Genomic DNA, 13,123 nt, shown 5'->3' on the forward strand with positions numbered 1-13,123 from the left:
TCTAGGGGGACCTGCCACAGCTGCAGGCACTTCCTTTCTGACAGGCTGATGAAGACATCAGCTTCATACCAAGCAAAACAACAACTATTGAAGGAGAAAAAGAGAGGGAGAGAATGATGCAAGCAGTGTTAACTGCTGTGTGGATGAGATGTTCATTAGTGAGTTTGGGGAACATATTCAGGGACCATATTGCCTGTTTAGTAATCTATCGAGGTTTGAGGTTTCAATCCCAGGAGACAAACTGATAATTTTTTTTAACATGATTTTGTTTGTTAGACAACACATGGGGGGGGGGGGTATTATGCCATATATTGTCTCCATTGTCCTCCATCACTAGGTTTCTATCCAAGTTGAGAATTTAGTTCATGTAATATTTAAATATCGCAAAAACTATTTGTGAATGAAGCAAGTTTCAATATTATGTGTTCAGGAAAATATAAATAGTCAGTTTTTGTCATATTTTAAATCTAAAAATGAAGCCACTGAGAAGGACACAGATTGAAAAATAAATAAATATAACATAAAATATCAAGGGTAAGTATGATTTTTTTTAATTCCTTTCTTTTATTTTGATTAATTTTATTGCATGTTTCTATGCATATTTTTATGTGATCCAAAATGTGTATATAACTGTTGATAGTTAATGGATCTACAGTGCATATTTAACATAAAAGCAAGAAGAGAGGATCATTTAATAATTAGCAATGGCAAATCTTTGTTTACTAATTTATTTTCTATGAACTTGACTATAAAACTCAGTCTTCTTAATACACCACGCCACAATGTTACAGACCATGTGATGACATAATAGTTGTTTGTTAATACAACCTATTAAAAAAACTTGTCACAGTTGACGATATTTAGAGCTGTTTAGTTGACAGTCGAGAGCTGAATGTTAGAGGGTGTGCTAATATTTTGTGCATTCATTTTCGGCCCACAATTTGACTTTTCTAAATGTCTGAAGCATCAAAGCATAAGATGTTCATCAAGGCAGTTTACCCAAAAACACTTGTCAACAGGAGCTCTCAGAGATGAATGCTCATCGGGCCTCTCTTTACGAATGATTCCAATCGGCAGCCTCTCATTTCATCTGCGTTTTTGAGACGGTCTTGAATTTTTGAAGACCGCTGCTCTCCTCCAGCACAAACACTTCACATCCACTTAAAGCTTTGCTTTCAAGTTTTGGTGCCAACCCAGCGACAAGCGCTTTCCTGCAAGCATTGTTTAATTGGTTTCACCTCACGCAGACATCTGATGGGGTCTCATTTACTGAGCTAAGGGACGCTGGCCCTCCCCTCCTCGCTCTCCCTCTCCGTGGCCCCCCAGTGGAGTCGGTGCAGGAGTTTGTGTGTGGGATTTTTCTCGTCAGAGCGTCGCGGGTCACCTCCACTCCCCCTCACTTTGAATCGGACCCCCGGTGGCAGCTCCTGGGAGAGTGCCGTGATGTCTCTATCAGACTGTCAAAAGAGATAGCCCCAGGCTCCAGCAGGTCCCTGAGAGCCAATCAAACTCTTCACGCTGCACCAGCCGATGCTCTTTCACCAGCACCAAACTGCAGAGGAGTGAAGGGAGGGTGGGAGAGACGGAGGGGGGCAGGCTGGGATGCTGAGCACTCCAATCAGTCTGAACAAACTCCCTGAGCTGGGGTCTCGGACTCATCTGTATGGCTACGGCTATTTTTACAAAGCGTCCGCTCGGCTATTTACCTCGCCCGCTAAATTATTGAGGGAGAGCAGGCGAGCGGACGACATCTGAGGAAGTTTCTTCTATCTGTTCGGTTTTACATTTCTTTGAAAGAAACTTTTCCCAGCTCGCTCTGATAAAGTTGTCCGTATATCGAGGCGAAGGACAAAACATAGTGCTGTAAAAAAAAAAAAAAGGTGCAAATGAACACGGCACTTGCTGTTAACTTTATTAATATGTTAATAATCCCTTAATATTAATTTCAAATCGACGCTCCGAAATGCCAGCATTCAAGATGCACCACTTTGGAAATGTTGCTTTCTATAAAAATGACTCTCTGATAGCGGAGAGGCTGGAATATGTCTGTAATATGAATAAATAAGTTGATGAGGCAGGAAATCTCCATTTGCTCTACTTGAAGCCCCATCACTGGTGCTAACACTACAGAGTGATGGGTCTAGTAGAGAGCCATTAGGCACTGGAGGTGATTTTAATGAAAATGGGAGACGCTAAGTGCGGGTTATGGAGTGTATATACTCTCTCTCTCTCTCTCTCTCTCCATCTATGAGCTCTCTCATCTGGACCTTGTTATTGTCAGCGAACTACAAAAGCGGTGCATTAGCTGACTGCTCTGGACACACAGAGACTTTGATGTTTTCCTCCAACAGTGACCAGCATCCTCTTCTGAAGTGTGGGCTGGGTAATGATTCTGTGTGTAGCTTTCACAAATAACACAGAGTTAAGGATACGAGAGAAGAAAAACACATTTAAGATGTCAAACTTTTTAAGTCATGTTTATCTTCTGCATAAATGTACAAAACAGGGAAGATTCATAGAATAGACGAACAGCATGTGTTATAAAATAACGATTTTGAACCGTAGGCTGCATTTGCAGGGATAAACATGTTCAATGGCATTTAAAACTGTTTAAACAAGTATATCATAAATATGTTTTGCCCTCGTTTAAATATTCCTTGCTGTAAACACAAGCAACAGGAAGCACGTACATTTAGTTTGTTAAATGAACCAGAAAAGACATTCATATATAAAAAGGCTGTGTTGCATTTCATTGTATTTCAGCGTGAACACATGCAGAGGCTGGTGAAGCCTGTCTTTACCTTCGTATGCTCAGACACTGTGACCATGTGAGTTCACGCGGGCCAAAGGCCCCGTCAGGAGGGGCCTCTTTCTCACACACACACACACACACACACACCATATCACACAACCCATGAATACACCTCAGTGGAAATAGGGATGGTTTGGCACAAGGGGGCTCCTCCTCCACTCACATGGGGCATTATGACTTAAACAGACCGTGTCTTGAAACGGAGTCCGTCCCTTTCATCCGACACGTCCGTTCGGGTTTCAGCGCAAGCGTTTCTTCTTCGCTGGGCCCTGGTTGCCGAGCTCAGCTCTCGGCTCGCTGTACTGCACCTGTAAAAACAAACAGCTCTTTGGTCAGACGCAGGTAATCGGAGCTGAGGCCCGCTCACGGTAATGGCTCCCCTGAGGAGAGCCGGTGTAGGGGGAAAGCCAGGCGGGTGCGGCTGTAATGAATCATTTTTTAAACACAGGAGCAGAGGGGATTAATCACAAGGAGGAAAGATTTGAAAAGTCAAGGGTTCCGTACCGACACAGCGGTGACTACACCACCCCCACCTATATGGGAACTATACTGGTTGAGCAGACCCGCTGTCTTAGGTCCTCGCAAACCGAGGAGTTGCGAGTTGTGTCCTTCCTGAGAAAAGTTTGTTGGAGACTAATTATAGCAGCTTGTAGGCAGGAGTAAGTGCCTCTACGGCTCCGGCTGGGGCATTGCGGTTACAGATGATCACACACTTCCCCCGTTTCAGATGAACATGCTGTTTACTTTACTTAAAGCAGGGAGTGAACTCGGGTCGGAGGTGAAGGTCGTCATGATGAAAGTAGAGTTTCACTGAGAACACTGAATAAAGATTTTTCCTGCAGCTCACAGCTTACCCACGTACAACTACTAGACAGCAATTAAACATTCAGATCGGCATTCAAAAAGACATCTTTTGAACGTTTAATAAGAAATTGCTAGATGAATAAAAAGCCAGTCCTTGTCATTCTGCAAGAAGAATCAAGTCGTCATGTGATAATTCAAATTGTGGAAATGACACTTTTTATCCCATGACTATTAACAGGGAGAATGTACCACATTTGAAGTTGCATTCTACATGCATTTGCATTTCATTTACAAACTTGCTGGTCATTCAGTACTAGTGGTTGTCTGAGCTATTCAATACGCTATTAGATGGACATGTTATAGGAAACGGTATATGAACAAGTAATATAGCATTTTATAGCAGACAATATCAAATTTCCTCTCATGATGTCAGCACTCAGAAAATATGCATTTATATAATTCCAACCAATCTTTAACTGCCTAATAAATATTAATTTCCATGAATCTTGCATACTTCATAAAATCACGTCTGAGGAGGACCAGTTGAATGTTTTTACATTATTTTTAACTGAGTAAATATGTAAAATAATTATAAATTTACTTGCAGCATGTGTTATTTGCTATCTTTTTTTTTTTATTAATCACTGTGATAACATATATTGGCTTTATGTTAATTTGGTCATCAGCTCTCCAAGATATCATAAAATCAATACTAGTTGACCACTACTAATAAATATATCATAAAGAATATTCTGGACACATTATCGAGCCCAAGTGCTCCTGGTTTTGTAATAACCTCCAAAAGCATTCACTATGATTTCATCATCAGCTTCTAAAAAAGGTATTTAATTCATTTTCTCTTGTCCAAGGCCACTGCGCAATCCAAACGACATACAGAATGGACAAATAATTAAATACGACATGAGGCTGATGGGACTCAAAAGCATGGAGAATGCATCCAAATGCTTTTCTTGTTTGTTTCTCCTCTAAACAATAACCTGGAGGTGTAACTGTAAGGTAAGGACTGCACACTAATTACCAGGCCCTGATTATGAGAATGGGAGATGGAGCACAAGGGAACAAAGAGACGCGGCAGCCTCAGAACATGAAACTGTCCTCAGAACTGACAGATGCTGCTTATTTTAGGACAGAGGGCCGCTGTATGAAGTCCAGTTTTGAGGGTTTGCGTTTGAAGAACAGCACAGGCACTAATTGCCAAGTCATTTTCGGAACCGTGAGACAGGAGTCAATTTGAGCTTGTAACATGCTGTTTATTTGGTCAATCCATTTTTAGCATAAATGTTTGGACATATTAAACTTAATGGTGACAGCGAGGATTTGCATACCTTTTTGGTCTTTATTGGATATGCTTAATGACCACTGTACCGTTTTATTGGCATTTTGTTCTTTAAAAAGTGGCATGCACATTTTTGCTTTTTCTAAAGATCATTCTGTCTTCCCATTTTTGGTGCGTTCCATTTAAACGAACAGCAGGCAGTTCAACCAACCACGAAAACATACTTCAAAAGGCTTAAAAACTCAGCAATGGTTTCCATCTTGTTTTGCCAACTTGCTGCTTCCACATGCCAAAACCAGTGTGTCATGCTGACTTCATCCAACCACACAGACATATGTTAACGTAAAGTTGCAGAGGTTCGTCCCGGGAGGTTCGTCTGAGCCAATCACTCAAGCTCTCCAGTATCTGAGCAGGACAGGAAGCACTGACAACGGTTAAATAGCCTTGATCATAGAGAGAAGTATCCTACGCAAAACACTTCATGACAGCAGGACCCAGCTTTGCATCCTGACTTCAGATTCTCACTCAGGGTCCGAAAGACGGAGCGAGACTCTCAGCGTTTGGCTGCACGTCCGCGGGCGTATGATGTAACCCCCGAATGACATATCAGCCATGGATAATGTTTCATCACATATGGCGCCCAGCAGGATGGCGTTGGCTCAACACTTCATTAATCGAGTCCTCCAACCTGATGTGACGGGGGCGGCCACACTGCCAGTGTGCAGACACCGACCCCTTAGCCAATCCCTGAACCCTCTACAGCACCCTTCTTTTATCACAGGCCGACAAAACTGATAATCAGAGACAAGGCTGAAGCGTTACGGCCGAGGATAGATCAGAGCGGACCCCATACAGGCAGCCGGGTGACTCCATCAAGACATGCTGGGAAATAATTGGGCCGGGGGCCGCCTTTAAAGGCGCGAGTCCATTAATAATCAAACACAGCCAGAGGAAATATCCTGGGTAACACTTGGGAATTCTGTTAGAGCAAATAATGCAGACATCTTCAGGGAATTCCTTCCTTGTCTTTGTCCCTCCCTCGCTCTCTAAATGTAAAACTGGACCCTTACCTTTTGAACATCAGAAGGCACCCTCTTGAGGAAATCCAGTATTTCATTATTGTCAACGGCATATGGGTTGAAAAGCTTCTTGGTAAATTTGTTAACACCTGTGAAAACAAGCGTGCATTAATAAATAAAGTTATCGGCCGCACCTGCACATATCTTACTGACAAAACAAACCTTGACCCAACAAACATTTGTCACTTTATCTGCTGTATAAAACTCATACCGTTTGTGATCATACATGCATATAAATAAATACATGTGGTCTACTATACGGCCATCACTGTTCATGCTACTGTATGATGCCATATAACTGCAACAGTGGCATCATTGGTAATAACAGGAAGTTTCTTGAAAAGCTATTCAGCATATTAGAATGATTTCTGATGGATCATGTGACTGGCAGCTGGAAATTGTAGTTTTCTATATTAAAATATATTTATATTTTAAATGTATTTTAAACTGCAATAATATTTTTTGCTGTATTTTCAATCATAAATGCACCCTCGTTAAGAAAACAGACGTTTTTTAGAAACATTACTAAGCCCAAATATGTAGAATTTCATATTTAAAGGGATACTACACCGCAAAATGAATTAATAACTTCACCCCCATGTCGTTCCAAACCCGTAAAAGCTTTGTTCATCTTCGGAACACAATTTAAGATATTTTACACTGTCAAGGTCCAGAAAAGAATGAAAAGCATTGTCGGAATAGTCCATCTGCCATCAGTGTTTCAACCATAACATTATGAAGCGATGAGAATACGTTTTGTAAGCGAAGAAATCAAAAGTAACGACTATTCAACAATTCCTTTGTCAAAACTCTCCTCTGTCATTATTTTTGTTTTATTCGCAAACAAAACATTCTCGTCGCTTCATACCATTACGGCTGAACCACTGATGGCAGATGGACTATTCTGAAAATGCTTTTCATACTTTTCTGGACCTTGACAGTGTAATTTACTTGGCAGTGAATGGGACAGTCTCAAGCCTCCCGGATTTCATTCAAAATATCTTAAATTGTGTTCTGAAGACGACCAAAGCTTTTTCTGGTTTGAAACAACATGGGGGTAATATGATTAATGACAACATTTTCATTTTGGGGTGGAGTATCCCTTTAAGGCAAAAAAGTATTTTTATAAGAATGTGTACATTTTTCTTTTTCCTGCACACTATAAAACCAATCATCATAGGTAAAATTATGGGAATTAACAGCAGAATAATTCCTCCGCTCGCTAACTCTTTCTTTCGTACTGTACATACATCATCAAACTTTCAGAAGTTTACAAAGCCTCAGTCAGGAGAAGTGCAGCTGGACTTAACCAGCCAACAGCGGATCATGTTCATGATTCTGATCAGCTGTCACAGGTAGAGTTATGGAAATGGATCACTTTTTAAATAGCTTTCGTCAGGCGTCAGTAAAAGAGTCGAGCTCAAAGCTCAGAGACAGTAAAGTGTGACTCTTTCTAAAACACCTCTGCATGACTTCCATTTAAAAGAAAGTGGAGACAGCTTAACAGCAGCACTGGAGTATCTGGCATGATTGGGTGAAAGGGCTACACATGGTGTCTCACTTACTTACCCCACACTAAAACTATGTACCGCAGTGGGATGTAGTACAAGGCGGCAGTGGTCAGAAACAAAACCAGGCAGGCCAGGAACGACAAGAACGGTACTGACCAGTTGAATGTGCTGTCGATGGAGACACAAGCGGAGTTAATTAACACACAAATTAAATGTACATACTGTACAAGTATATAAATCCTAAATTAATACATGTACTTATTAACAGTTCAGGTTAACATGCACCTTCCTACATCAGAGTTTTAGAGGAAAATAAAATACAAATCTAAGATAACATCATTCTAATAAAGCCATACAATTTTAGTGACTGAAGGTGTAATACTGCATGAATAAAGCAGACAAAAAGGTAAATTATTGTATGAAAAGCCATAAATAATAATCACAATAGGAATAGGTCACTTAAGTATTTTGTTAGTCAGGGATTTACCAATAAAGGAATCACTGAATCCACTTTTTTTCAATTTGTATATGCCACTAAAACAGTATTTCTAATAAAGGGTTCATTAAAAAAAAATTATGAATGAATCTATTCAACAAAAAAACTTAGCACAGTATGTAAGCTTATGAGCATTACTGCATACATGAGGTTCATAAGAGGTATAAAATGCTTTGTTCTTACTTTTTCACTCTTTCCCCAATGCAAGCCACTTCATCTAAAGTGTTCTGAACTGTAAGCACAATTTCTTGAACCATGTGGATTTTTTCCATCAGTCCTTTTTTCTCTGATTCCTGAAGAGAAAGAGAAAAAAAAAAGACAGAGACTGATGAGGGAAGTCAGCTGCTAGACGCCGACAAAGGAAGAGCAGTTTATTTCCAGAGTGCCATCACCAGTATTTCATCTAGTCAATGGCCTGTAATGAGCTTCTGTAACATCTCCTCAGACGTGAAAATGTGTCAGCCTCTCCTCCAGAGCTGTCACGGATCTGGGAGTATTTCAGCATTCGTCAGGCGCAAACAATAAAGGTGCATCACAATCAAAGATTAAGCGGAGGAGGAAAAAGATGTAAAAATGGCAATCAGAAAGCATACAGTGAGAGAGGGACTCGGGAGTTTCGAGAACACAGACGGCATAAGACGCCAACTTGCGAGGTCGTCTTATCCGTGAGTCTCTGCCGGGCAAGTCTTGGCTCGTTTCCTGGGGTGCGAGCTTTTTCGAGTACCAGTTCTTGGCGTACGAAAGCTAAGAGTTGCCCACCTTATGGCAAGATTGAGTGCAGGGTTGAAATCATTGGATTTATCGTTTTCTGTATCCGAGCTCGTTGGAGAAAGATTGCAATGTCTGAGTGTAATCCTGTTATACAAAGCAATGTTTTTACTTCTTGTAAGAGAGATGGGAAATCCCATTGTCTTCTTGTATTTGATGCATCACACAGTATTGGGTTGCTGTGTAATTCAGAGACATGGGCTAAATGGACTTTCGATGAGAAAAAAAAAAGGAAAAGAAAGAGAGAAATTCTATTCCATTTTACTTAAAGAAGATTGCTAGTGTAATCTAACGTCCAAAGCAAAATGATCACATCAGAGGTTCCTCCGGCATAAGAGCCCATGAGTATAGTTCTCCAAAGGGGGAAGAGAAGAAAGAGAAAGGGAGAGAAACAAGAAGCCCTCACATCAAAAGGAGAAAATAATGACGGGAGTAATGATGGAGCGAGACAATAAATGAGAGTATGGGGAGGTGGCGAGAAAGACAAACGTGTGATCGAGCACTGTATATGTTTGTCTAAGCGACCGTCCCCCAGACAGCGGCCCCGGTGAGCCGGCCCCTGGGAAAGCTCAGCCCAGACTCCCCACTGTCACTCTCCATTTGGCCCCAGACACAGGAAACCACAGGAAGCCAGCCATGCCTCCACTCAGCACTGCAGCGGCACACAGCATGCCCTAACATAGAGACTAGGATATCAATCAAGAGAAAATCAACATGCCTCCTGTTATGAGTCATTTCAAATCCCTGCTTTGTGAGGAAAGTGTCAAAACAGGATAAAGTGCAGGAGAAGATTTATTCTTTCAGTGTATCATCTGTGTTTGATATCAGCTCAAATGTCTTTAGTGTTTCTTTGCTTAATGAACAGCGTGACTCTCGACCAACCGCAAGAAAAATGAACTTACAGTGCTCCCAAAATATATTTGAACACTTAAGTCATATATTATATAACAAAATATCAAACCAAGTGGCATTTATTGTAAATAATCACAGTCTCTTTTCAATCAAAACATAAGTAAGTTTGCTAGGTTATAAAAAAAATAATAATAAGTTTCTGGTCCTTGCTATAGCTCAGAGATCTTAAACTTTGCTATCTGACAGAACAGATAATTACTAGGTTAACCTATGAGCACAATAATTGAGTAGGGGTTAAATGGATTTGGGGTCATGGTTCGATACGAGTTTGTTACTACAGGAAATTTATTATTTTATTTTATTTTATTTTTAAACCGATATATTAGTGCTTGTATGTAATATGGGCAGTTGGTTTTGATTTTATTTAGATTGTATAATTAAATTATTTGTGAAATTCTGTTACATAAACAAAACCAGCAGACCGACTGAATGAAAATGCTAATTTATTCTCTGACAGCAGGTGGCGCTTATGGAACAGCAGTGAGATGGCGCCTTGTTTATCACTGTAAACAATAAATGTGCATTATATGGAGGTAAGAGGAAAAGAAAATGCCAAGGAAAAATGAAGATGTCCTTTTCCTCTCAAAGGTACATTCATATATTTGTTATCCTATATTTTGAGCATCACGAACAGTGCGTTAGATCTGCCTTGTACAGTATTTTCTCCTCTTTACCGACTCAAATTACATGTGGGGAATTGATTGTAATGCAGTTTGTGTGCCATTCTTGAATAGAGATTGGCCCAAATAAACTAAAACCTGCTTCTGATTATTAGACAGTTGACCGGTGCACCTCTAGAACCTGAAACTTTCTAACTGCATGTAATTACATCTGAAATTAATTTCTGTAATTGCATTTACAATTAGTTGACCAATCCCTTACACCTTAACCCATCCTGAAACCCACCCTTACCACCTGTCCCTAACCGCACCAGCAGCAAAATTGTTTTGCAATACAAGATAAAGAGCAATAGGTAGATTGTATTTATTTGTTGATGTAACTACTGTACATAGTAGTTAAGGCCACCTAATATAAAGTGGAACCCAAAATTATTTAGAAAAGTGACATCAGTTCCATAGGCTTTTTTGTTGTTTGTTTGTTGGCTTTGCTTTAATATCTTATCTAAAATTATTTTTAAGTGTGATTCAAGTGTCCAAAATCTTTTTTATGTAACATTTGTGACAGTTTGCTTTGGTATGGCAGCAAGTTTTTAAAGTGACAAACATCAAATGTTCATATTAATGGAGACCAAAAGATAACACTGAAAGCATTCATAGAAGCACAATATACAAGTTCTCTGGACGACTGTGATTCATCTCCCTGAACCCCCTTGAAGTCAAACATCCTTTTTTCCGCCTCTGAGGTGGAAACGCATTCTTTTAGCAGAAATAAACTATCCAAGCTACACGTCTACTGATTAGAAAACCTGTGTCAGATCATATTCTCAATTCAGATGAAATTGTCAAATAACTTTTATGCTGGCTTAATCGGGAACAGATTGCACAAAGGCAAACAGAAAATGCAGGTTCATAGGCAAAATACCGCAAGGAAGGGTTCATTTAACATTCCTTTAATTGAGTAAATGGCGTCAAATTTGAATATTCATTCAAAGCTGGTGCAAATATTTGCGACTCACTTATTCCACAATGTAACAACCAGAGGAATGCACCTAAATAAAACACCTGCATTATTGGCTAAATGTGCTGCAAATGGGTTTGTTAAAGCTGACAACCAGAGTACAAACAAGCACAAAACACCCAGCACTCCCAAATGGATATGTCACAGGATTGTGCACTCTGGAATACACAATGATTATGACATCAACACTCTGTCCTTGTGGTATGTGCTGAAGGTGATATGTTAGATGTGAGGGGGGAGAGGGCTTGCGGGTTAGGAGACCACCGATGGTACCCCGGGGTGCGGCGGAAGAAGGGGGTCAGCTCTCTGCCTGTCTAACCAAAGCGTGGTACTCTTAGATGACCTTGTGCCCAGGGCCAGACATCCAGCGGGTTGTTTTCTCTTCCATCCTCTTGTTTTCTGATGCGATAAAACCAGCGTCAACAAAATTGATACTGAAAGCCGAAGGGAAGATTTGAAAATTTCCCTCTCTCCCCCAGGACAGATTCGTGCTCATAGAGGAGATCTGTTGTGTATTATTTCTGCTGTATCGCAGCCTCTCCTATCGGCTTTCTTTAGCTTCATTCCATTGCATCTGCGCCGCTCGGCTGCAGGTTTACATATTCACGTCCTCCAGGGGAAAACATACAGAAAAACGGGCGGTAATCGTAACCTTCTCCAAGGGGACAGCCTTTATCCCCACGTTAACCAAAGACTAGGAAAAAAACGCTTTTGAAGTGATCAAATTTAACACCGACCATTCTCCAACCCCAAAACATTAGCTGCGATGACTTTGATAGGAAGTGTAAAGCTAGACTGTTTGATCTGCCTGCGTGAGACCGAAGTCCAAGTGAAAAAACAAAACGGGACTTTGAAACAAGCCACCTTAAATTAGAGCTGACAACTTAAAATAAACACAGACATCTGGGTAATTAAATAAACGAAAGGAGATATTTCATTTACACAAGATGTGAAAGGGTGTAAAAAGACAATATATATCACTAGAAAAATACTCGTAATTATAATTAATTAATACAAATAAATAAATGCACAGGAATGGAATCGCAAGGTGTAATATTTCAGGCTAATTATATAAATAAAACTAAGATAATAGAATTTTTATGACATTAGCTTAATTTAAACGCACACATTCACAATCCACATACTTATTAGACTTTTTTTTTCCCTTGCTTCTCCCTCTAAGATATATTACAATTGTTTAGCTGCTGGGCGTGAGCTAATGTGCTTGCACACACATATCATGCGTTTCATCCGTGAATTATCTGCTTGGCTTGGATAGGATTTGGAAGAGGAAGCTGTTTTTAACAGAGGGGTTCCTCTCAACAGATGAAGCTAGCCTGCGGTCATCATAGCAGAATATATTGAGCACATTATGGATATGAATCCTAGGCCCTAGCCATATAGCGCAAGGGTCAGCGCTCGGAGGCTCAGAGCTGCGCACTTCCGCACATCCAAGTCAGAAAGCAATAACGCATTATCTTCCTGTTAACCAGTTCTTCTCCGAATCAGACAGCGTGGACTAAAATGATTATGAGCCTGCCCTGCCTCATTATGAATTTATTCAGCACTCTGCATTCAGATTTTGACCATTGTGACCATTTACCAGCCACATGCGCCAAACAATGAAACCATACATAGGGCCCTATTAAATCCTTTTTTTCTTCCAAATTCCATTTAAATGTTTCTGCATTCCATTTTATTAATCAAAAAGCATGTCTAATTAATTGAAATCGTGAAACTTGCAATATTTCACAGCAATTTATTTAAAGTTTAACAAAAAATAATTTTAAGGTCCTTTTCTTTCTC

General features: G+C 40.2%; 1 protein-coding gene across 2 annotated transcripts in view; it reads right to left on the reverse strand.

The window, feature by feature from the left end:
* Nucleotides 1–1,922: 1,922 nt before the first annotated feature.
* LOC113091648 (multiple C2 and transmembrane domain-containing protein 2-like) overlaps nucleotides 1,923–13,123 on the reverse strand; it is a 47,444-nt gene continuing 36,243 nt past the window's right edge. The window contains exons 19-22 of one of the 2 annotated variants that reach the window (XM_026257230.1): nucleotides 8,183–8,292; nucleotides 7,562–7,671; nucleotides 5,984–6,081; nucleotides 1,923–3,120 (exon numbers count right to left, since the gene is read on the reverse strand). In XM_026257230.1, coding sequence (XP_026113015.1) covers nucleotides 3,052–3,120; nucleotides 5,984–6,081; nucleotides 7,562–7,671; nucleotides 8,183–8,292 — 387 coding nt within the window. In that variant the 3' untranslated portion in view covers nucleotides 1,923–3,051. The remainder of the gene's footprint in view (nucleotides 3,121–5,983; nucleotides 6,082–7,561; nucleotides 7,672–8,182; nucleotides 8,293–13,123) is intronic. The other variant, XM_026257231.1, reaches the window with a different exon arrangement.

The sequence above is a fragment of the Carassius auratus genome, unplaced genomic scaffold (genome assembly GCF_003368295.1).
Source record: "Carassius auratus strain Wakin unplaced genomic scaffold, ASM336829v1 scaf_tig00214259, whole genome shotgun sequence".
NCBI classification, from domain to species: domain Eukaryota; kingdom Metazoa; phylum Chordata; class Actinopteri; order Cypriniformes; family Cyprinidae; genus Carassius; species Carassius auratus.